The sequence below is a fragment of the Lepisosteus platostomus genome, chromosome 2, assembly GCF_059453375.1.
Source record: "Lepisosteus platostomus isolate fLepPlt1 chromosome 2, fLepPlt1.hap1, whole genome shotgun sequence".
Lineage (NCBI taxonomy): Eukaryota > Metazoa > Chordata > Actinopteri > Semionotiformes > Lepisosteidae > Lepisosteus > Lepisosteus platostomus.
Window position 1 is genome coordinate 70,044,991 of NC_142612.1, and position 26,971 is coordinate 70,071,961.

The 26,971-nt window shown below is 38.0% G+C and overlaps 1 protein-coding gene across 3 annotated transcripts in view; it reads right to left on the reverse strand.

The window, feature by feature from the left end:
* Positions 1 to 23,966, reverse strand: part of ephb1 (EPH receptor B1) — a 205,902-nt gene extending 181,936 nt beyond the window's left edge. For all 3 annotated transcript variants that reach the window (XR_015929091.1, XR_015929092.1, XM_088616403.1), the window contains exon 1: positions 23,729 to 23,966. Coding sequence is in view for 1 of the 3 variants with exons in the window: in XM_088616403.1 (XP_088472529.1) it covers positions 23,729 to 23,786 (58 nt within the window). In the remaining 2 variants the exon portion in view is untranslated. The remainder of the gene's footprint in view (positions 1 to 23,728) is intronic.
* Positions 23,967 to 26,971: the final 3,005 nt, after the last annotated feature.

A 26,971-nucleotide genomic window follows, 5' to 3' on the forward strand; every position in this document is an offset into this window, starting at 1 on the left:
TGATTATAAGGCTGAAAATCTCACATCTACTAGACGTCTCTTTAGGTTGTGTCACCTTAAGCTGGTATTCAGTGTTTGTTAAAGAACTACAGCAGAGTACCCCCCGACTCAACAGGATGCAAGCTAATTCTTTGCCTTTTGACTCAGGAAATGAGATACTCTTTGCAAATTACCTGGAGTGATTTATTATAATGAAGTATCTGTTCCAGCTTTAATTAATTCCCTCTGCCTTCACTTTGAATTGTAGGAAGCTTGGAAGCTAGGGTTAAAAGACTTCTAGATTCTTATTTGCTTTATTTTTGCAATTAAAACAAACCCACAGATCAGTGCTAGGCCTGGATAAGGCAGAGGCCCTGAAGGAAGGTTCGTGTTTTCGCTTATTAATTAACTTGTTAGAAATTATTTGTTGCATTATTTTTTGCTGAATCCAAACGCATTCCAGAGCTGTCTAAGTAGATTGCAGCACTGCTGTACTTCTGAATTTTACAAACACGACGACTAAAAAGGGATTCTGCAATAAAAGAGGAAAAACTGACACGGTAGGGCCAATTTATCTTCCAGTGTTTGTGCAGTTACAGCAACATTGTTTTCTTAAGCTCTTTTAATGAACAATAAGCATTGTTTTAAAGTCAGTGATTGTGAGCAGAGGAAAAGGAGGACAGCCCCACCCTTAAACTCCACTCCATCACTCCAGCCCCCCTGACCTTTCTGACACAATGCTTCAATCAGCCTATTTCCCCCTGATCAAATGGGAATGAATTTTAATAGCTTTTCAAAGACGACAGAACCTTTCTGTCCCTCCTCCCTGAAAAAACACTGCCCTCAATTTCAAACGACAGCCAGCCAAACCAGAAACCGAAATTACTTTCCAAAAGGAAGGGTTCCTGGTATCACACCATGCCTAGATTTGTAATGAATGCCAAAGAGCAGCTAGAGAAAGATCCCTCATTTTGCCAACCAAAGCAAATTGATAAAGGCTTTTTAGCAATTGCCCAGATTCACAGAAATCCTTCTGGGAATGTGTGAAAAGGAATCATTTGGTGTATGCACAAGAAATATATATATATACTGTAAATTGTTGATAAAAGCACAGAATGACTCAAACCTGAAGTACTGTATATTCAGAACAGTAGACTTGTCTGTACAACAGGCACTTAGATGCATTATGAATGTTCTTTTGCACATCAAAAATAGAGTTCCTGAAACCACAAACACAAAATAAGACAAAAGGAAATATCTCTTTAAATGTACTATTCTAAGAGAAATGTTTACATTGATGGATTTATTTACCTAAATGTCTTGTTAAAAATATTCAAATTTCCCTTCACCTTAAAAGCTCATTTTGACAGGAGTTTTCCCACTTCACCTTAAAACCTAATTTTGTATGAAGTGTGATTAACTAAAACAATGTCTTCCTTAAATGCTAAAAGTTCATATCGAATTTAAAAAAGGCACTGATCACCATGTGCTTCATGTTCAATCACACTGTGTAAGTGAACATTCAAATTCTGCAGAACATGTCACAGCATGTCAGGCAAAAGTTAATAAAGTTCCTTTTCACTGTTTCCTGTAAATTTTCAGTAGTGCATGGGTTAACCTGGAATAATCTGGAATGCTTTCTCTTGAACCCCCATAGGTGAGACTATATACAACCAGCAAATGGTTATAATAAAGGAAAAAAGATTAAATGTATATGTGTACACATACAGTATGTGTGACAGTGTCAACAAAATACTATTCTTGAGCTACAATATGGTATCTCCCTATAAGAGTACCAGCACATTAGCCTATAGGTAAAATGATAGCAGAACATTTTCAAACCATTCTGCGTCCATATGATCTACCTGCACAAGGGATTCTAAAACAACAGCATATGACACCCTTGCTTATCCTGTCAGCAAGTGAGGGCAAAGTTGTGCCATATGAGTGTGAGCAAATCATAGTCATTAATCTCTGTTAACCTCTCAAAAGACCAAGCTATTTTGGTGCTTTACAGAGACCAGATCTATATTTTGCAAGATGATAATATCTAAATAAATCTGGGTCCTGATAAAAGCTTTTGTTGCTTTTCAAAACTTTTCCTTTTACTTCCTGCCTTTTAGCACACTGCTTGACAAAAGTCAGTGCAGCGTGGTCTCTGATGGGTCCACACATCCTCCACTGGGAGAGCATGCAGGCAGTTCTATACATTTCTTCCTGTGGGATGGGATTCTGGCCAAGAGGGTTGTTTTATTGGTTATAGTAGTTTCCTTCTGGCTAAAAATGGGGGATGGAGGTAGGGTGATGAAGATAAAATATTTTTTTGTATATAAAAAACCCAAAATATCAAGTTATAGTCAAAATATGAACCATCCATTAGACAGAAAGCAACAATTTGATAAAACCTGATGTTTTCATATCACAATTTCTAATTTCATAGGATTTTTACAATTGCACCTCTCTTGGCTTCCTTAAATTCTCAACCCTGCCGCACAAGTATTCCCTCGTAGAAACTGACAGGGAAAACAGCAGAAAGATTGGCCTCCCACTTTGAACTTTTTTAATAACGAAGTGAAAGCTAACTAGTTGTAGAGCAAGAAAGGTCGATTATGGATAACGCCTGCTTTACAGGTTTGTTCTTTCTTGTAGAGAGGATGTAAGAGAGGATGCAGGCTAATTAGTCCAGCCTTCAGAAGTAAACCCAGGCACACTACAGTAGGACTACGAGATCTGACAGCACTGCTTGCTCTGGAACCCTATGCCTATTTTTTTTTTGTGCTGAATAAATTAAAAGTTGGCATTTTAAAGGCTTCCAACTTCTGCTGCATATTAAAATATGCAGATCAGCCAAATCAACCTTTAGGAAATCTGCTTCCCTGGTTGCTGAGATAATTACTTAACAGCTTCATTGGAGGAAACTTGCAGTCTTTCATTTGTAATTCTTACCTTCACTTGAAGGCATTCTACCTATGTGTCCATATTTTTTATTACAAAAAGAGAAGATATACCACATCAGCAATTCGACTTTTCCTGTTCCTTCTCTTTGGGCGTCAGTGCTTTTGCTTTGTGTCATGAACAAGATTAAAGACATGTTGTTCCATCAGGATGAAATACGCACTGTGCTGCTATTTTTTTCTCAGCTTCACTAGCAGAAAATTGGATCAATTTTCAGCCTGTGTAACCAAGTCCTTTTGTTCAGGTGCTTTATTAACCAGAGAAGAAGAGAGACATTTATCAGCTTTTCTTACTGCAAGACTTTTACACCTATTTTACCCTACTCTCAAGTGTCCAGGATTCACTTACCACCTACGTAAATAAGTCAACACAGCGACAAAAGATACTGAATATTCAGACACCTGTTCACTATCAATCCACACTGATCCCTTGATGCAAGCAGTGTTAAGAATGAGAAAGCATTTAAAAAATGTTCACCTCATATGTATTCATTGACAAATACAGTGGACATCATGTAGATATATAGTGTAAAAACACTGGGATAAGTGACAGCTATTACATAGCTCAGGAGCCTGAACATCAACGACTGCGTGTGGAAATCAACAATCTTTCTGTCCTTGGCATGACAGATAGTGGTAAATGAAAAACCAAATCAGCTGTGTGATCATCATCAGAAGGAGCCATCATCAGTAATCGTTTTAAAAACCACAGTTACCATTGAAGCCTGAAGGTTAAAGGGAAGGACTGGACAAAGGGTGGACAGGATCCATCTCTCACTTGGGTGTTTCACAAGCTCATTACTTTCCTCTAAGTACTGTTCAAAGCTGTGGATCATTATTAGAAGATAATAGTGTTGTTTAAGAAGGGAGATTGTAGCGCTATTAGATAAGATCACTTTATTGGCCATATGCAATTTCTTGTATTAGGAATTTGTCTTTTCACATACCCCAACTTGCAATCCATGAGACACACAGACAGGGAGAGAAGCTTGGGGTCAGAGCATAGGGTCAGCCATTTATACGGCACCCCTGGAGCAGCTGGGGTTAAGGGCCTTGCTCAGGAGCCCAACAGAGTAAGATTCCTCTGCCAGCCGCGGGATATGAACCAGCAACCTTCCAGCCACAGACTCAAATCCTTATCCACAGAGCCACCACCCCCTCTCTCGACATTTTACTGTCCACATAAGTCCCATAGGAAAGTATCCAATTGAGAAAAAGCCAGTCTGAAATGCTGAACATAAGCAATCAGAATATTACTTCTTTCTCTGCTCTTAGGGCTCATTCTTCAAACCATAGTTCAGTGTCATCATTAAGTGACTCATTGAGAGATCCTTAAATGCCACTGTTAGTTGACATAAAACAGTAGAAACACCACCTGTCTTCCCACACAGCCTCTGTAGGATGCTTAACTACAATAAAAACCCATTTGTGAACTCCCATCCATGATGGAGTTACAGTACACATCTGTGGAGAGGATCAAGCAAATCTTTATGTACTTGCAGAAGAACAGCGTGCATTATTTGATTGACGACCATAAGGTCTCAACCAGTACATATGGGGCGATTACTGTAATTTGCTTATGTAGGAGGGAGCCAAGCTTCATAAATCCTTTGATGCAAGCAGTCTCAAGCGAGGGAGGCAGATAAAGGCAGAAGACAGACGGAATTCATTAGCCTGTGTTTCTGCCAATAATGCGGGGATTGCAGAAGAATACTTTTATCCTCTCCTAACTTGCCTGAGTTTGCTAAGGACTGAAATCAAAATGTAAATGTGGAGGTCTGAGGAGTTACAAAGACCTTTTTTATGTTATAGACCTTCTTATGGTTTTAAGCAAAAAAAAATAAAATGGCGTAAACCCTGTGAAAATCTGTTTTTTCACCAGGGTTCTATGATTTTATTTGTGTGCATATTCATTTCTGAAACTGAACAACATACTGTACAGTATGTAGAAGTATGGTGATCAACCATCCAAGGGACAGTTTTAAAAAAGACTTAAATTAAAGGAGAAATAATATTTTTAACTACTATAAGGAAATTAGGCTTGAAAATCAGGAAATTTGGACAGCATGAACAGATACTGTACAACAGAACAAAACTTTAGGCATCCTGCATTTTATATTTCCGCCATTATTTTAGAGCAGATGTATATGGCTTTACGTAGATCAGTTAGCCCTAGAGAAAACTATCTTGAAGTATTTTTCTCATTAGAATAGAAAAATACAGTTTTTTGGCATAGAGCCTACATCTGTAATTTCTAATATGCTCTGAGGAGAATTGCTTTGGATGAGGTGATTGTCATTCTAAAAGCTTAAGTAAAACCAAAGCATGCAGATTGTTTCAATTAAGTGACATTGAACTCTGTACTTGTATATCAATAAATAACTTGATGCCCTGCAGCCAGGATAAACTGCTAATTCAAGAAATGTGCAGATAATTGTCTCCTGCCATCACATAAACACTGAGGATGGTCACCTGCAGTCTATTATTTTTCATATGCATTCTTAAGCATACTATAGAAGACCAGGAGAGAGAGGGATATTAACTACAGGGGATAGCCAAGGTCTTAAACAACCTCACACTGGCACAGCTTAATGAGACTTGTAAATATCAATGACTTGATTTGGAAAACATTTCTGTGCCTCTAATTACACAAGTGTTTGGTGGCATGCAAACATACCATCTCTGGATTTTAGAGAATGCTGGAAAGATCAGAGAGGAAAGACCTTTTACTTGGTCAAGGTTTCATTGCAAGGGATCTGACTAATTTAACAATTGATATACAGTAGATTGATTTGATGAAGTCATGCTGAAATGATGTAAACATCATAGCCATACGATATATAGCACACACGTCCTTCAATTTCACATGCACAACAAGCAGTCCTAAAAATCAGAATCATAAAAGGAATTAAAAAAAAATTGGCACTAATGTAGGAAACCCAGGAAGTATTCAAAACATCAAAAAAGCAAGATTCAATATTGTTCATAGCAAGTTCTTGGAAAATGTGTAAGCTATTCATTTTCCATTTCAGTGTTTTCTCTTGTGATGCTTCAAGGTCCAAATGCATGTTCTGTACCAGAGGCAGTGTTATGGTAGCCCCTTAATTTTAAATAACTACAGTGACAGGCAAAGAGAAACAACTTATCCAGTGCATGCTATCATCATTAATAAAGTATTTTATATGACTTCCTATAAAACAGAACATTAGAAAAGGTTCTGAAATTACTGTGGTACCTTTGTCCTATATTTTTATGCCGTCACAGACAACCTAACACTGTGTGGCATTTAATAAATACATTTGCTGACGGAGATTTAACAGATTAAAAAATGGTATCACTTTCAACATGAGAAATGTGGATGTCTTATATGATTACTGAGTATAAAAATCTTAAAGATGATATTCAAAGTCAGATATTGTTAAAGTAATACCTGTGGTGAGCCAGTTTTTATTTCTATATTGGTGGTACTTGGCAGAAGCTGGGCCAACTGAGCCTGTGCCAATACTTTTCAAATAAATCTCCATTTTTAACCAACTCTTCACTGCAGATGCACAGTGTCAGCAGTTATGGTGGAGGACAATAGTTATTTGATTAATGTATCCTAATGAGCCTGCTGCTGATGATGAAAAAACTATAAATTATGTGGGACCAATGTTTATTCGTAACGTCAATGTTCATAGACTTTGATTTGGTTTCAGTTCTGTAAATAGAACAAAAAAGCTAGAATTGGCCTGTGTCTCAGTAATTCTTTCATATAAGACTCACAAATGAGACCATTCTTAATTAATGCAATGAATCATGTTACTACAGGGCCAGAGGGCAGCCCACGCTGAGTTTCACATTGAACAAATGCAAACACACAAGCGTGAAAGGATGCAAACAAAGCCGTAGCATGGATCACTTTGAGGTACTGACGCATTAATAAATTAACCTGGGGCATCTAAGCTGCGTCGTCACATTGATGCCACTGATAAAGACAGCATGCTTTTTGTGGCATGCAGAGGTTCGGCACCATCGTGTGCAAGAGGCCTCGTCCCTCAAAGGCATGTTTTTGGTTCCACTGAGTTGCCAGTGTACAATTGTTGAGAAGTTGTAGATATAATTAGCATAACTGGATAACATGATACTGTCCCTAAGGTCTTCTCCACAATCCAGATACAAGACTGGATTAATTCCACTTTCCAATATTTAATATTTGACTGTGTTCACATCCTAAATGATTTCCTTCCGATGAGCACTTAATCTGACAGGAGAGCTTTGTAAAACTAAGCCAATGGAAATCAGACAGCTTCTGAAGGAATGGATGTGGAGGCTACCTAAAGACAGCCGGAGCTTAATGCAGATCTTGATAGTGCAGGAACGCAACAACAGGATTAACCAACAGTCTTACTCCAAGCAATTTGAGACCTTTCTCGACAACTGGAAGCCATCAGCCAATTAGGTAGAATTATAAGATTAACATTAAGGCTAATTAAGGCTTTTGGTAAAAAAAACAAAAAAAAAAACAAATTTGTTAACACAAATTGCTGCTGAATGCCATTTTATTCTCCTGTTATTACATCTAAACTGCTAGGCAATTTCCCCTGAATGCTGGGTTACTTTTCGCTGGTGTATTATTACATTATTTTAGGGTTTTTTTTCTCTGTTTTTGGAGCAAGACATGAGACATTTTGTACTATATTATTTGGTCATTATGTTAGAGCCATTTTTTAACAATCCATGTTGTAAAGATTTATACACATTGCACAAGAGAGACAGAGTTTTTCCCAGACATTTTACTTTTCTTCTAAAATACTTTTTTTCAGTGTAATTGAGATATTACACTAAAAGCCAGCAATATGGAAATATTGCTAGCAACAGGCCTTTTATATGTGGCTGGCTGGCATGTTGTCCCCCTAAAATTGTAAGCCTGCTGCTACACAAATTTATTTTTCAATTTTTTGCTTTGATGTACAATACCAATGACAACCTAAGAGAAAATGCCAAGGCACCTTGAAATAGGTCAAAGAGAAGTAGTGTTTCGATTAAATGTTAACTAGCTCGGATGCCAACGCTGTACAAATTAATGCTCTTAAAAATGAGCCTAAGCTCATCAGTTTCTGGAAAGATTTGATTGAGATTATTTAAAAAATGGTCAACAAATACCACACAATACCCCAAATACAGCACAATGACTAGAATAATAGAAAATATTTTAAATACATTTAACATATACAGTTGCTGAATATGTTTCCTAAAAAGTAAATGTGGAAACAACAAAGAAATTATTATTTTTCTCCATAGAGATGTGTGGGTATCATGATCAATCCTGTAAAAAAGCAAATGTGCCTTCATGAAGCTCTTGGAACAGTTAACTTTTTGTTCTCCATCCTGTAGTTTTGGCACCCTTTTCACTTTCCATCTATAATGAGGTTTTAATCCCAAAAACACTATTAGTATAAGACCGCCTTGACAAAGTCCAATATGTTACCATGACCTTTCTTTCTGTTGCACAACAGACACTTATCCTAAGAAGCAAAAACTGGAAGGCCAATTACTCTATTACTGAAGAAAGAGTGTATTTTACCAAATATACTCTTTCTTTGGTAATAGAGTAAACCTCTTCTAAAATATATTTGGTAAAAATTAAGGTATAGATGTTTTTGCCCAATCATTTTAAAATGTCATTTCACTTTGACTGAACAAGACAACCATTTTGACTTCATCATGTCTGCAAGTGACAGTGACTGTGTTTTGCATGGAATCTGTCAGAACTAATTTATCTTACACACATACAGTACATAATTACCATGGTGTACTTATTTAGAAGTCCATTCAAAATTAATCTTTTCAACAGATGTCTATTCACTTTTCAGACAAAACCCTCAGATCTTGTTCACAATGCAAATGACCACAGGAAAGCAAATCAAACTGTTTTGCGTTTTCCTTTGTGTGTTTGTTTTTTCCCTCCATATAAAAAGCAATGAACTTCAGTTCCTTTTCATGCAGTACAGAAGTTTCTAATTATTCTTCTTATACCTGAATCTAAATTTCCTACAGTCCCTAAATAAAAATGAATCCATTTATGAACAAATGTGAATAAGGGAACACAATGAAGCAGAAAATCCACTTACTGCAATGTTTTTTCAGGAACATTCTGGTATCAAAATTCACTTTTAATAAAGGAAATACAACTTAAAAGAAAAAAAACTGGTAGTTGCTTATTTCATAAAGCAAATCACAATATTTCTTTTCCAAGAAAGGGGTGTGTGGTTTGGGGGTTGTAATATGGCTTTTTAGAGGCAAAACCATTTTAATATTCAATAACAATCTTGTAATGTAATAATGTTTTGACTATATATAATACACCCTGTGTATTTTGCTTCTTGTCTTTGTTTTTAGATGTACAGTATATGATTATATTAATTTAGAAATATCTATGTGTATCACATGTATGTATTTATGTACTGTGCAGCTCCCTAACTTTGGGAAGTGATTATGAAAAGAGGAAATGCATTTTAAATTATCACTTTACAAAAAAGGGAATCAATTCACTTAGGGAATGTTGAATATATTTTTGTGTGATGCCAACTTGGCTGAAGAGTCGGCTGTTAAGTACCTGCATGGCGCTTACACCTCCTGTCTAAATGGAGCAACTCTAATCTTGTCTTGTACTCCAAATGTAGTATACAAAGGTTTTCATTTACCCTTCACTGTCCATCTTAAATAAAAAGCTTGCATGCTTCACATAAGAGGAGCTGGAATGTCAATGATATGAAATGATGCGTGAATACCCAACAATGTGCTTGAAATGTAATTGCTTTCACAAATGATACAAAAAATAAAAAGGCATTTTATTGACGATAATGGTTTATTGTTTTATTTGTATCCTTGACAAAATCAGTTGGTAAACAACACCTCTTATTAGAAAATTCATATAATTTCATAAAAACATTCACACTCTCCGTGGAATCATTTCCTATTAAAAACACAGAGATCGTATAAATCTAATTTACTGTACGAAACTACAACTCAAAGTCTAGTAGTAAAGATGTGTGGCATTTAAAAAGTTCAAAAGAAATGGTTGGACATTTTTATTAGATTTTTACACAGGCAGTTTTCCTTTACAAGTCAAACCTGTAACCTGTAATTAAAAGGAATGCTTGCCTAAAATCTGTAAACATTTACATGCCAATAAGCAACCTTGGACTGTATTCATTAAGCATTTTCTTCATTACAAAGAGTACTGCAATTATTTTGAACTACAAATGTTAAAAGACCAGAACAGTCTGAGTAAGACAATTTCCATATCTAGGTCACAGAAGGTCACCTTCTTATGAGTAGGTAAAAAGGTGGGGTGTCCAGTTACTTTGGGAACAAAGTCTAAATTCCTGATTCTGGTAGTACAAGCTCCATACTCGGTCCACCCAAGATATTAAATTTCCTCACTGCCCAGGGGGGCCCTTAAATTAAAAGAGCATCCTCCAACTAGAATGTGATACTTTATATCTTAATTACATTGTTTACTTATGAACTGTGTTAGCAGTTTAAAATAGCTGAGACAGACCCAAACATTTTAACAAGTATTTGGGCATTATGAGAGTGTTTATTTAAAGTTTATTTAAAGGGGGGGCAGGGGGGTAAAAGCTGATTGTTCCTCACTTTAGTGTAAAAAAATGTAGCTCTAGTTTAGACACAGCAGGAGACTTTAGAGGAGGATTAACCAGGATACATTTTAAACACTATATAGTCTACCAAAGCTAACCATCCACTGAAACTAGAAACTTTACCAAGTGTCTTCTCTTTACAATTACAAGAGTGAAGTAAAGTTCATCCCTTTATGCTCTGCATTAAATAGAATGTGCTGCTTTTGAATACATAGAACAGCATACAAGGCCGAAAGTCTTGAGTGGAAACAGGAAAAAAAAATTATTTACAAAGAAAAACACTTCCTGACAAGGACTAGAATAAATAACTAAAATTGAAGACTGGATTAAATAAAGATCTAAAAGCCTTAGATATTAATAGTACAGTCATAGAAATGTTCTAAAAGAAAAAAAAACAGCTAATAATCTGGATCTTTCACAGACTCATCCACAGCCCATTAGAGCTTGAGATGCTTTCTGCAGCAAAAGCTCACTGAGCATCCCGTTTGAAGAGAAAGCTGTGATTCCCAGTAGACTGAACTTGTGTCACTGTTAACATAACTGCAGCAATGTGGTAAAATATGATTCCCCTTCTTCTGACTCAGTAAGATGCTGACAAAAAAAAGCATTTCTTCAACCTGCTCTAAAACCCGCACAGAACAATAGTGAAGAAGCCGTGGATCACAGAATGGCCTCCTTTTCTGTTGTGTTAAAATTCAGTGTACAGATTCCCTGGGAGCAGCACTTTGTATGGCCAGCAAGACTGAAGTTTAACCTCTAGTTTTTCCTACTTTTATTTAGAAATTAGCAGATTAACATTCATCTAGGATTGTATGGTACATCAGAATTTTAATTGTAATACAGTATACGTAATTGGGGGGACAATGTTCACTTACATATACTGTATTACAATGAAAAATCATCTTACGCTTCTCTGTGATGCAATGATCAGATAAACCTCAAGCCTGAAAATGCATACATATTGATTTCTTTTATTTTCTTTTGTTAATCACGTCAAAGAATGGAAGTGCCGAGAGACACTTGTAATGTATGCAGTTCCAACATGGCTGCTGGTGGGGAGGTTTATTGGCAAAATGCTCTGCAACCCGTGTGCCAGGTTGGGTTTCAGCGAGCACCTCTTTATCTCTCCAAACCAGGCAGCCATGCCTGTGGCTGCTGGGCACAATACTGCCCCTTTCCTTCACCTCATGCTCCATCGCATAGCCCTGCGACAGCCAATATTACCCAGTAATTACAAGGGAGCTGGCTTCACTTTTTTATTACCCCCACTGTTTAAAATCAATACTTAATTACTTGAAAACACTTTCTTTTCACCAAGATCTTGTGCTGGACAGCAGAGCTGAAAAATCCAGCAGTTAGCCAGGATTCCCAATATGCGCAAAGCAAGGTCATGAGAGCTCTCTCTCTCTCCACATTCCTTTGCTTGTTTTCTTTTCCTTTAGTACCACCTCCAATCAATTCTTTTTAATGGCAGACTGCAAAGTGAAACAACCCCGCTGCAGAAAGAAAACATGCCCAGGTCAAAAGCCAAAAAGGCTGAGAGATTACTCTGGTAATTGCAATCAACATGGTTTACATTGCATTTAACATCATCTGAAAATAAAATCAACAAGTGGAATTAATCTCCTGAACACAATCTTTAGAATGTGACACACAAGTCATTTCTCTCAGGCTCAGTAAATAAAGAGTTTTAATGCGCAATATTTTTTTTTTACCACCCAACTTTTACCTCAGCTTTCTAAGTAGAGATCACACTTCCCCTCCTGATATACAGTACAACTAAAAGCACTAATATCAGCTCACGTGACATAATATTTAATGTATTTTGAGTAGCATATATATTCCAAAAATAAATTTAATTGAGAATTTTGTACTGTAAGCCTAACAGTAGTTACTACAGTAATTATATTGTGCATGATCAGCACATACTGAATGGCATTTATTGTCCTGAAGACTATAGTAACAGTATGACTAGCACATATTTGGATGGTGTACAGTGGTCACTAAAATGCTGGGTCTGTATGCATTTGATGAGGTATGAACAAAATATTGTGCATTGTCAACCATTAAATTTCACTGCCTTTTTTTCATTCTGATAGTTTCTAAGCACTGTAAAGACATTTCCAAAAGTACATTAGAATAAAACCCAAAAATATGTCCAGCATGATGAAATTCAGTACAAGTGGTGAAATGCAACGTTGGTTGAGGAGAAACAGTTACCACTCACAAAAAGTCTGAAAGCATTATGCAGTCTTACTATTTACTATGCTATCAAATTATTTAAAAATGTGATTCTCTGGGTAAATCAGTGTGGAGCTCTCGAAAAAGGCCTTTAATAATGTTTAGCAAATTGCATTGCAAATCACCATCAAGCTGCTGATTATTTGATCAGGCATCTATTAAGTATCTAAAAACATTCAACTGTTCTTTACTTGAGAATGTTTTGCCCATTACACATCTCAATATTTATTTTTCACTCATTCTTGCTTTCAGAGTGCCTCCACTCATTTGCCAAAGCCCCACAACCCAGAGCTAGGAGCCGAAGAGGAAAATTAAATCATTATGTCAGGGCCCCAAAACTGATTTCCTGGAAAGAATAATAAATGAAGGTCTTTGTTGCCTTCTTCCGTCAAATCCAACTGATTTTTCTTTCTTGGCAAGGCTCGTTGCCCCTACTTCCCCTGTGTAAATATTGAAATGGATTCATATTTCAGCTACTTAAAAAAAAAAGAAAAAAAATCAGGCCTTTCTTCTGTGTGCTATTAAAAAAAAAAGTCAACCGATTCCTTCACCACATGCTGAGAAGCAAAAGGAGGCCAGTCCTATTTTTAATTAAAATGTCTTACTTCTCAAAAAACGTTGAGATTCCTAGTTCAATTGCTTACATTATTAAACAGTGGGGCCTTATGGAAAAGCAAGGCCCATAATTTCTATTACTGAAATATGTTATCAGATAAAGCTATAGAGATGAAACCCCAAGAGAAAGACTCTACACCCACTGTTCGGACTTCATAATCGCTGTTATCGGTAAACTTGCTTTCACATGGAGATTGGTTTTGTACCATTTATACCATACAGTGCTGATGAAATGGTACAAAAAGGCAAAAGACTCAGCTTAAATGTCTCTCAGCCCTCTCCAGAAACCAGGGTCCATCCCCAATAGAATGACTGTGGACTGAGTGCAGAGAGGCTGGATCATACTCCCAGCCTCTGGAAATGACTTGCTTGCTAGGATGATAGCTTTACAGTAATATGTACAATAGCTGCTTCATGGAGGAAGACATGTAGTTGCCAGTGTTAGCCCTCCTGCATTCTTTAAGCCACTACGAAGCAGTGCATTCTAAAAAACAGCAAAAGAAAATACCAGCAAGGTTCTGGAATAAGTACAATAGAATAAGTAACTCCAGCAGTTTGCAGGAGAGGATTTTATGAAATGCTCTGGAACACTACTTATGGTGAAAGGCTTTATGCTGTACTATAAACCTGTAATTGAATTAACATCTCCTTTCTTCATCAACACTTTCTCTAGCGTCTCTCTAGCGAACTTCTCAGCGAATGAATGCGCATCAAACGTCTGAACGCAACCCATTCGTCGCAGCGCATCAATTCAAGTTCGCCTCCCCGCTCCCCTTTCGGGAGCAGTAATTGGGAAATAATGAGGCTCCTTTCGCAAGCCGCCGCCGCCAAGCGTCCTCTTTTATTGCAGCTCAAGGTATCATGTCAGTGGTGCACTTGCACTCCCACACTCCTCATTACAAGGCTCTGCCCTGTGCTTCTCCCCGCGCCTTTTGCACTGATTAATCACACTCTCAGAAAAAGAGGCCTATCAATATACCAGGAAAGGCTATAATGCCTTCCAAAGTACCAGGCAAACAAGCATTTTAGAAGTCGCACTGCATTTCGCTGTGAAACCTTTTAAGTTTCTTACCACTGCATGTTTAACCCAGGCTAAGACAGCAAAGTATTTCCTCCATTTTTCTGATGTTCCTTTCCTTTTCTTTTTACTACTGACCATAAAAACACAAAAGAGAGAAAAATGTGCCAAAACTTTGAACAGTGCTTTTTTGTCTGCATATAATAACTAATTTTGAGGACAGAATGCCTGTCTTTTTGATGATCAAACCTCTATGTAGGATTCCCTCCGCTATGCAGACTGCACTGGACCAGAATAACAACCGGTCTGCCCACCATACAGAGGAAGATGACAATTCCTTGGGAAAGGAAAGCAACAACAGAGTAAGCGTTGCCAGAGTTAAATCTGAGGCTAAAGCTGGCTTTTTGTGTGCCATGATTCATCTTTGAGCCATCCTTTTGCAAATGACGTATGGGGATCAGAGTTTCCTAATGGAATTAAAGACACTATAACTGGATAAGGCCTTCCTTTAACCTATAAAACAAGTCAAAAAGGATCTAATAAAAAGGAAGTCCACTGAAGGCTAACCAATATTAAGTCTTTCTTTCAGTCCTGTTCTCAAGTTGCAGTTAAGGACTAAATTGCATGGACTCTGCAAAAGTTTTTGTGGCTTTGGTTTTCCCCACAGACACCATGCTGTAGATGTTGATAAATCAGCACTCTTCACAGAAAATGACTATTTTCTCCTGGGTTAGACTCAGAAATCATGGGTGCTTACAATGTACACACCGTATGCAGATTTGTCTATATTACCTTCTGGGCTCTCATCTCCTACCGTCCATGTTTTCTTTGCTGTCAAGGGAACACACACAGGAATGTCTCTTGGCAAAAGCTCTCAAGCCATAGTCTATTCAAATCAGACATGGAAATATCAAACCCAAAAGCAGTGACATGGTTAAAGATGGCCAGTAAATATTTATGGCATAAAAAGCAGTGAAATGGGGAGAATGCTTAAAGGACAGCAAATGATGAACTTCATCTCCTTGATCAGCATGATAAACTGCCAGCAACGAGGCAGTGAGATGTAGACAGTCACGACTCAATAGAGTGTTAAAACAGTCTGCATGGCCACACAGTGTGCAGCATAATGCATCTATTATAAGCTAATACGTGCAATTGAGTCCATCTCTGATATAATAAAACACTTATACAAAGAAAAGTCAGGCCCAGGCATATAGGCTACAGTGTCTGTAAAAGACATTTCAATTCAGCTGGCACCAAGACAGAAAAAAGGCTCTCAGATTTGTAGCATAAACAAAATTCTACAAAAAAAATGGGATTGTATATCCTCAGGGTAATTTTAATTAAAGACACTAAAGGGAATGTGATTATGTTTTTACTTATTAATTTAAAGTGCAGAATTTAACCTTGACGTTTTCCTTAAAGTTAGAAATCTGATTTACAAGGGCATACTGTACCACACCATTATTAACCTTTACAGCAAGGCTTATTTTAATAACGTTAACCAGATGAGTTACTAAAGATCCCTGTAGCAAATCTTCTGTAATCAAATCAATATGACAATATACCTTTTGTAAATAGGTTATAATGCATTTGATGGTATTAAAAAAGAACAAAGGGGGAAATAAATAGTTCAAAGTTAAATTATTGCTTAAATAAAACTGGGCAGGGTTATCTGTAATACTTTTAAGTGGTCACAAATTACATTCGTGCCAGATCACGGCAGAAAAATTAAAAATAAATCTCAGCTGAGTGTTTCCATCTGTAACTCCACCAGATTGCCTTCACTGCTGACAACCATGACTGCAATAAGCAATAATGCTGTTGCTGTGTGAAATTTAAAGCAGAATTATGGCACTATTTACCTGAAATCTGAGGTGTACCATATAAACTTGCATGCATTTCTGGGAAAAACATCAGCGGCAGAGGTTAAATCCTGCCTCTCACCAAATGGTCTTGTCGGCTTTAATTAAGGCCTTTACTTTTATTCCTTTTTACATTGAACTCAACCTGCTTGGGCCTTGCGTGCAATACAGAAGCAACAGTGTGCCTGAGCTTTTGCCTCGGCGTTGCATAAACATTTCATGTCTGGTAATTTTCCATTATAATTTTAAAAAGGAACACAACACACATCATAATATAACATCCTGGGTCTAAGTGTCCATTTTTTAAATAATGAAGCAATTTCAACTGCCAATTTTGTCACTAAAGAGAATTATTTTTTTGCAATTTATATTTTATTTTCATTACATAAACATGAAATTACTGTATATAATTATAATGTTATATAGCCATTATATGGTGAAACATTAAACAATAAGAAAATATATGCACTTAAACATGATATCCACTCTAGCAATAGCTGTTACTTCATGCCATTCTGAGAATGCATCCACACATAAGGCTTTTACTGTAGGTATATTTTTCCAATAATAAAAGAAGAGAAGGTTCAAACACACGCCAAGGAAAACCAGGGAGCTGATTCAAGTGCTATTGGTGCACTAGTAGGCAGCATTCTTCCCCCTGAACACGAATTTCCAATAAGGTCAATGGGGATACTGTGCTGTAGTAGGTTCTGTCTTTTGAATGAGGTATAAAACCACAAGTCCTGCCAATGTAGTCATCAAAGCTCCTATGGCACTGTACCTAGGAGTATCATGCCTGGTGTCCAGGCTAAAATCTGGATCTGCATCCTCGGTCTGTCTGAACTAAATTTCCCCCTAAAAATCAATTGGTGAAATAATGTTGCACCTCCATCCGATCTGCACTGTAGTGAGGATGCTGGCTCATAATTCCTGATGGACCCAAGTGACTGCTGAACCTCAGCAGATGAAGTGATCACCGTCTTCTATGTAAAGTGCCTTGATGTCCTTTGGGATATAACAGTATGGATTATTATTGTATCTCTGAGTTACTTTTCTTTTCCAGAGAAAGCTTTGGTAACACCTGCGTAGCATAATATACTGATAAGGCTTGTTTAATGGTGGCCCCAGATGTGTTACAAAAGGTTAACAAGAACTGGTATGAATGAGTACCTCGACCATATACTGTCCATTTTGCTCTGTAGGTGAACAGAGATGATTAATTCTAGCACCACAACTTCAATTGTCCCAGTTTTAAAGTACCTAACACCTTTTAGCTGTCCAACTTGTGTTTCTTAACAGTATAAGCACATTTATCCCTTCCTACACTACTGCGTGATATCTCATATACTGTATATACAGTTCCAAAGCAGGTCAGTTCAGAAAGATGGCGCAAACATAAGAAATGGCACTCTTTGATCAAATAAACAACTCTGATTAGGCTACATTAGTGCCAGAGATAGAACAGATGTGTTGGAATGAGGACTGCTGTAGGTTGTTTTATTCAACAACAAAAGGAAAAGAAATCAAACAAGCTAAAGAGAGAAGGAGAAAAGAAATTTGCATGTCATTAAAAATGTGTGCCGTTTCCTCCATTGCCAGATCATTATTCACAACAGCAATCGTAATTCTCTGCACTTACAGCAACATCACTTATTTCTATTTGCCCTGGAACCAATTAAACCTAGATTGGCCTGCTTGCTAGACGCCTGGAATAGAAAGATGAATTAAGAGACAGGGATGTATCAACAGGGACATGCTGTACAACTGAAGCTCTTCTGCCGGCAATCTCTGCCCATTAAATTGCCTGGGGCTGATTGTTTTGGTTTAAGGCACATTAATCAGGGAGAAGGAGAGGGATGGAGAGGTTGGGGGGGTGGCTGAGAATGGTGGACAAAAAGCAGTGAAGTAGAAGAAAGAGGGAGGACAATTTTGGCTAAGACAAGTGAAGACCAGTGTGCAAGAGAAGGATCTGGAACACTTTTTCTAATGGCAACCGTGTCTATTTGATCAATACTCTCCGTGGGGCTTTGGAAAGACTTGTTTCATGTCCAGGTAAAAACATTATATTTTAAAGGAGTCGCCTGAGCCAGGCTGGCAGACAGAAAAAGAGAGAGGGAGGGGAAGTTCACAGAGCCTTAGGCTGTACGAGCTGTAAAATATTTCTTTTTTCAAAACATGACCCATTTTAATTTGTTAATCACCCAGTTCATTAAGGAATGATTTGAAAGGTAGACAACGCCAGCAATTAGAGACCTGGTCAGCAATAACCCTAAAGCAAAGCCAAAAGGCTTGCTACTATGAGCTGATCGATAAGCCTGCCATTTCAATTTTATTGTCCAGAGGCCCTGTGAGAGAGATTAAATGGTTATACAAGGAGTGAGACAAAATCCCAAATGAATGCAAACTTAGGATCATGTACTGTAATTACATCTTTGCAGGGCAGCAAACTGTCCAAACATTCCTGTAGTCACCAGACACCTACATGAAGTTAAAATCTTAGTAATCAGTATGTATTACAAGAAACCTAACAAATGAGCTACCATTTAAAACAAGAGGAAACTAATACAAAGCATCAAACAGCTTGATAAGAAAGCTTCCTATATCACTGCATTTAAATGGTCAGTTAATTTTCTCCCTCTTGTGCTTTGCACATGCACACAGAATTCAGGAAATACCAGTAATTCCAAAATGAAAAATATGAAGTACAGCACATTGGTTACAGATCCATTTTGAAATAAATACTATTCAAACCTAGGGTAAATCTAATCTCACAAAATTCCTTTGAATCCACTGCGGTTTTTATATCCATTCCAGACAATTTTACCCCTTAAGAACTGCCATATAAGGATCCTTTCCGTCAACTAGAACAGTTCAAAACATAGAATAGCTATTCTTATTAAGATTGGCAAGGACCATAATATGAGACATATTTTCTAAATATTAAAAAAATTCCAAAGTAGAAATCCACCTATCATTCTAAGTTGTAGGACTCATTTTCTAATAATATCTGCAAAATCAAAAGAACATAATGATTCAGCTGTGTTTCTTGACAAATGGTAGGGTATATTGTACAGTACATCCCTATATAAGACCAACAAGACGCTGTAAATGTCCTAAGAACAAAAAGAGTCCCCTAACTACCGTAAAGATTAAGAAAAGTTCAAGCCAGTCCCAGTCACAGCATATACTGTGGTAATGAATGTAAAGCCTCATTCAAAACGCCTGTAGCTGAAGCCATTCTGGATTCAAAGGAAGAGAAACAAATTGGTTCCACAGAAAGTATCTCATTATTCAAGATTCTCCCTATTAAGAAGCCTCAGCTGCAGTGATAAATTAATCATTGTTCATTAACACCTGAAAGAGAGGTCTAGGATCACACAGGCTAAGATACTGATCTCTGCCAGCTTAGCAGCTGATAAAGGGAAAGACGCAGCTTCTGCCTCAGTTCTGTACCCACTGGGAGGGAGCAGACACCCCTATATCAAAGCGCGCTCCAGTGGAACAAGCAAACCTGACATACTGTACGTGCCATGTGAGACATTTCCAGAAAGACTGGAAAAAGCACTTTTACATTAATGGACAAAACTTTGCAAATATTTGGTAAATAGTAATAATACATGGACAAACAATAGTCTGACATTACAGAAACAAGGAATAAAATGGACAGAAAAAAATATTATGCATTTCACACAATGAGCAGATAATAATTGATATGGCACCTTGTTACAATAATCTGAACAGGTGAGCCTCATCAGAGCAAACACTGCAGTTCCTCACCTGGGATTGCCTCATCAGGTTATACCCTATGGTGCTGTAACATACGCCCAGAGAGCAGGCTGAAACGGATCTGTCCCACTCTGTCCCAGTAACAGATGGAAACAGTCTGCCTGACATGATTACCATCTGTATGGCAAGTAGAGAGCCCTTTGCAGGGGCCTTCATCTGCTGAAGTGTATGGAAGCTTAACACCAGTGTACATCACGGCCCATTGAATACAGCACAGCCTGTCAGTTCAAGGGAGAAGCAGCAGCACACTGAATTGCTAGCAATTATTTACGGTGTGATCCACTACTGTTGATGGCTGTATGGTTCTAAAGAAAAGTATCTGTAGCTTATACTGTATGCACCGGGGAGAACTGAGAGGCCTTTATTCATGTTACCTGTCTAATTGGTATGAATGCAGTGCCACAGGTTCCAGATAACAGAACAATACGTATTTATTGTTGAAAAAAAAAGATAATTACTTTTTACTATTGTGTACTACTGTATGTGCAAGGCATGAACTCCAATTCCTCATAGTTTGTAGCAGCATGTTGAAACTGGAATACATTGCACGACTTGGGCAAAAATATTATCATTCTAACCTGCTGCAGACAGGAACATAAGCAAATTCTTTGAACTTAAAACAAGTTGGTGTACTTTGAAGTTGTATTACAACGTCAATTCTATCCATGCCAGAGACCAAGCGAGAATCTTCGGAGTTTTTTTAATGTTGAGCGAAAAAAAATTTTTCTCTGAAAATCCGAGGAACCTGAAGCTACTGGAGATAAAAAAGGACAAGCCAGAAAGGCTCAAGTCAGCACCCTGGGGGGACGTATTAGGGCTTTTCCCACCAGCCCTCGTAATTAAACATAGCGTAACAGGCGTTGATGGCTTCGGCCTGGAAAACTATATATACTGTACACACCGAGCATATAAAAACAGAAAAAAAAACCCATTGAAAACAAAAACTCTTTAATGCCTTCTATTTAATCTAGAGCAACAAACTTATCCTTTAGATCAACCAAATCTCACCAACATGTCGTAATACCAAACATGTCGGAAATACTGTTTTAACAATCTGGCACAACAATAGAAAACTAAAAAAAAAAACTATTACATTGCGAAGCCCTGAAAGATAATGTATGAATGCATTTATATTACTTCAGACATACCGGTAGAGGTTACTACTGCTTGGTTTTGAAAGCCACTTCTATGCGATTTGCCATATTAATATTCAAGGCACTTAAAATTCAGTACCATACAAACGCCTTTGAGCTTTTTAAAATCGCTTTAGATGTCGTGATATAAAAGTGTGCACATAGGTTAAATCGTTTAGATTTAAATAAATTAAATACAAGCTGTTAACTAATACAGTACGTTATCATTCTTTCCAGGCGGCATCTTGTTAATTGAGTGCTGCAAAATCTCAAAATGCAGTATGTAAAATGCAATAAGTGCCTAACTGAATTATTGCCATTCTTCTACCAGAGTAAGAGACTGAATCCTAAAATAGTGCAATTCCTTCAGTTTTCTACTTTGAGGTCGGAAAGCGTAAAATAGCAAGTGGATATGATCTCAGTTCGCTCTTTACTGGTATACACAAAAGGCAGCAATTACACGATATAGAATGAGATGGTAATGACATTAATGAAGATGGAAGTCTAAACAGAATATTTGTAAAGTATTAAACGTGGAATGGAGATTCGTCAAGCAATAGAAAGCGAGAGAAAAACACAAAAACAAAATTTAGGCGCTGTTTACTGCACCCCAAAAAGGTCCGATAAATCCAATAAATTCAGAAATATGTTTCACGTTTTAACAGATACATAACTAACATGGTTTTCTGAATGAGGTGTACTTCGAATTATATGTATTGGAAAGAAAAAAAAAGAAAATGAGTTTAAAAAGTAAAGGTCTTCGTTTCTTACCAATAAACATTCAGTCATTTTGATGCTCACGATAATTTCCATCATAAATAGGTCAAGAGTAAAGAGTAGCGCGTTTATCAGTAAGAAACAGCTCCAGAAACTGAATATACTGTACAGTATAAAACTCAATTTAAGACGCTTTTCTCCTCTCTAGTATCAGATCCAAGTGTGTTTAGAAGAATCAAAACTTAACGTATAGAAATTAAAAAGAGAAAGTGCTTCATAACCATCAGTGATTAATGCTAATCGATTCTTTAATTATTGAGCATCGTAAGTGCTGACCATACTAAGTCGATCGATCGTCCATTTAGTATTCAATTTATTCTGTTAAGTATAAGAATTTGAACACGCGGCTATAACGCGCTCAGAAGAATAGAGCTTTTGCTACACCTCCTCCCCATCTGTATTCAACAGAAGGCTACATGGATATTACAAATTTCAGCACGGACATACGTACAGTCTGCTCCCTGGGGATTCACCTCCTCCCCCAAAATGATTTCTGCTGCCGAGGAATGCGTCTTTTGTGTTTGACCTATTAATGTGATGCACGGAACTAGCCGAGAAACTTACCGTAACAATCCGTAACAGTGCTGCAACATACAGTACAGTACTAGAGTGCTAGTTTGTCCTGAAATGTTTAAGAGAAACTCGAAAATCTAACTACGCTTCTTACAGTGCGTTGCGTTAAGCATCAAAGAGTTATCAATCAGAATATGCAAGAACTGTCAATGCACCAGTCCTAATTCTATTTTCATTGTAACACAGTCAAACGTGTATTCAGCTATTTTATTTTTGGACCGGAGACGAGATAATAATCACTAAATTCTGAATGCATAAAATAATGACTTTTAATGTCAGAATGACAATTGCTTTCAAGAAGAACTGAAGTACCTTTTGTACATATGACTGAAAACGACAATTTCGTGTCTAAGAAGGTACCTGTTGAACATTGCTTAGCAGAAAAAATTAAGTTTAGAAGTTTAGAACTACTGGCATTTAAGATACAGTTAGGAAGTTAAGTGTTCATTAGGCAGAATAAATGTTACCTAGGACCAGCACAATTCTGGAAAGGCTACGACTCTTGGACACCACAATATTCAGTTTTGCCGATTTTGTTCTAGTATCAGTGAGAACAGTGTCCTCGTACAGCGACTAGTCATGTGAGACGCCCTCCTTCATAAAATCAGTATATGGTAAAATGTTACCACAAAGACTTTTCGTGTCTCTGTACTTCATAAGACCTGAATACTGCAAAAATAGTTATTTTTTTTAATCACTGGATGATGTATTACTTGCTCCATCACCACTTAGGCTCAGCAAAAGTAGTCCAGCGACATTTATATTAAGAGCAGTGCGAGTAACACTGTCTAACGTTAGAGGAAAGCTGGAGCAAGGTAACCTAATTTAGCAGCAAGGTATCCACAGTATCCAGGCTGGCAGCTCAAACCTGACTGTTTCTGGGCTACACTGCATTGCAGTTTTAGCAGCATCGGGTTTACAAAAAGGCAGCTGTACTACAACTGTGAGACGCTCCACCAGAACTGACAGTTTTGGAAAACACACAAAACTATATGCACAAGTACTTGCATCCATGATTATTTTTCCAATGCCATAACTCCAATAGTTGTGCCACTGAGAAACCACCGTATTCACAGTATTCCCTGAAAACCGGAGAGCGCACACAGCATTAAAAAATACAGAGACAATCCCATTAATTTACCTTCCACTGCAGAAACCGTAGTGATTAAACAGAAAATCGCAATCAAATCCACTGTCATGGCAAAGTTATTCTCCCCTACTTCTTGTATTACTATTAGCAAGAGGCGAGCGCGCACACAATCCTTCAGTTGTCACAAAACGGTATTCCAGTTTGTATCTCGCACCCTTCAGTAATGTATATTTTGAGTCACATTTCAAGCCGTAGTAAGTAGTATGCGAGAAGCTGCTTTGGACGCTGAGATGGGGGGCGGGGGGGTGGAAGAGGGGGTTCGGAGAGACCACACTGCCTCCCGCCCTTAACACCTTCTGGCCAATCGCAGAAATAAAATTGCAGATCCCGAACCAATAAGCAATGAGCGCCTCCTCCCAACAGCATTGTTGGTCTCAACAAAAAACTTTTCACTGGCCTATTTGAGCTGATGTCTGAGAAAGTGATATAGCACCGACTAGTGGCAGTTTATATATATTTCACCTTTTCTGGCCTTTTTGAGTCCGATTAGTCTAAAAAATAATTCAGAGTTTACAATAACGGTGTCACACCATCAACAAGGAAAAGAGAACCACGTTAGCACTGTTATCCTTTGTCTAACACTGCATTTGGGTTATTCAATCTGTATTTTATATACAGACCAACAATCCGAGCCATTAAAGATGTGACATCGGTTCAGTTCTGTGGGACTTAATTCATATTTGAAGTATGAAAAAAGCGAGTTTTTCTCATCAGCTGTACTACTGTACAATCTGATGGAATGTGGACTATTAGTTGAACAATGATACAAAGAATTAAATACGTCTGAGGTTGTTTATCGAGTATTTAGAGTGATATTTGGCTCAACCCTCTTGACTGGCCTGAAGGCCAAGAAGGCTATGACCCCCGTGCACAGTAAGGAGTTAATGAAGAAGGAGTTACGAAGGTACGGATGGGGTAGAAAGGGAAGGATAAAATGCGAAAAGAGAAGCATGCGTACAGTACATTATAGACAGTAGGTAACGAGAAATGACGTATGGAAATTGTTATGATTTTGAGCAGACGAGACGAAAGTGGCTTGATTGTCATCCCGGCCGAACTTCATCTGAAAAATTCCATGTATTTGCACGGGAAAAATAACTCGTGATGTATTATATTCACACTATTACATTTATTTTAATATTACAATTCGTAACAGAAAAAGACGTTCTAGGTCAGATTCCCGAATTAATCTGATCATCTCAAACCTGCGATTAATACTACTGTAAATATCAAGGGACCGATTCTGTCGGTAAATATTGTAAATAGAACTGACGCATCAGGAAGCCATTATTTCTTTAAATAAAGTGCATTATAAAGGTTTAGGATTCGTTGTATCTAATTTATATAAGCATTTCCATTGTAACGCAACGGGGGCTCAGGCGGGTGCCCTTGCCGCATCTGGTCGGCCCCATCACGACTGGAGGCTCGAACCCGGGACTTCCGCGTCTCTCTGCAGCGACCTAGCCCCGTGAGCTAAAGAGAGATCTCTCTACAGCCCAGTAGCTGTGGTCCTGCTATCACAGGGAAAGGCGGTGACGTCACCCGCTCTGGTACGCCGGCTCTTACACACACTGCTTGTCGGCCGTAAGCGTTACACTCTCCCCCGCTTAAATCGCCGTCCCCGGCGAAGGGCTATCCCATCCCACTCTGACACCAATGTAACGCAACGGGGGCTCAGGCGGGCGCCCTTGCCGCATCTGGTCGGCCCCATCACGACTGGAGGCTCGAACCCGGGACTCCCGCGTCTCTCTGCAGCGACCTAGCCCCGTGAGCTAAAGAGAGATCTCTCTACAGCCCAGTAGCTGTGGTCCTGCTATCACAGGGAAGGGCGGTGACGTCACCCGCTCTGGTACGCCGGCTCTTACACACACTGCTTGTCGGCCGTAAGCGTTACACCATCATGTCAATAGAGCATGTTATCAGTTAACAATTCATGTCTTTGGAGCCTAATTGTAGACCTTAAGGGCAGGCAGGTGCACATTGCCAGTGACAAGTCCACATACCAAGCAAAATGTAGCCTGTAACGTCATAGTCAAATCTTCAATAAGATCCCTTCCAATGGTTCATACTTACAGTACCTCCACTGCGCCACGATGCCACCCCATTTCAGGAGTGTTTACTTGCATTGTAAATAACGTTTTGCCCCAATAACTAACTGAGAGTATGACTGCAGTACAGTACAGTACATTTCAGTCTTCTGTTCCTTCACTCAGTCCCTGTCTTCTTCACCCTTTACAGTGAATAAGTTATCGATTTTCCTCATAACCTTACCTCCTTTTTTTCTAATTTTATTTTTCTATGGACCAATATCATCTTTGAAGTTAAAAAAGCGAAGTTATAGTTTTGACTGTTTTTTATTAACAATATACAGTACACTGCACAGTATTTGCAATATTTTTAGAAACATCTAACTGTTGTGACAGTTTCTCAGGTTTTGCACTTAATACACAACCGGGAAAATGTTGCAGTTGATCATAAGCATGATTCATTTTGGGGCTGGCAATAGAAATAAACATCTGGAAAACATCGTGCAAGCAATTCATCCAACAACCCTCTGAGCCCCTCGTTTCCACACCTGCCTGAGGTTATTAGATAAATTAATTTGATGGCTTTGATGCAGTCATTAATAGAGTTTTCTATATGTGAAACAACACCAACACTAGACAGTATTTGTGCAGTCATTAATAGAGTTTTCTATATGTGAAACAACACCAACACTAGACAGTATTTGTGCAGTCATTAATAGAGTTTTCTATATGTGAAACAACACCAACACTAGACAGTATTTGTGCAGTCATTAATAGAGTTTTCTATATGTGAAACAACACCAACACTAGACAGTATTTGGTGGGGAGTTCCGTTTTTGTTGGCTTATACTCTGTATATTGTACTACTCAGAGCAAGGTAGGACTGTGGGACTGCTAATATAAAAAAGCAGCACAATCCAAATGAGGGAATTACAATGCTTTCTCTGTCCTGCTCCCTCTCTTCTGGTGCATTAGGTTGTCTTTTGTTTTCCAAGGTAAACCACAAAATGAATGAAACAGTGTATTCCCCATTGAGGAAGAAATATCTCTGCCCACTGTAGCCCCTGACAGCTCATCTCTCAGAACTTCAAGAAAAATGCTACAAAGTCTGGCCTTTTGTCTTTCCCCGTGCTTATCCCAGAAAAGTGTTTTTATGGATATATCCAGGGCAACAGTTGGTTATTATTGGAAATAACCTAAGTGAAAG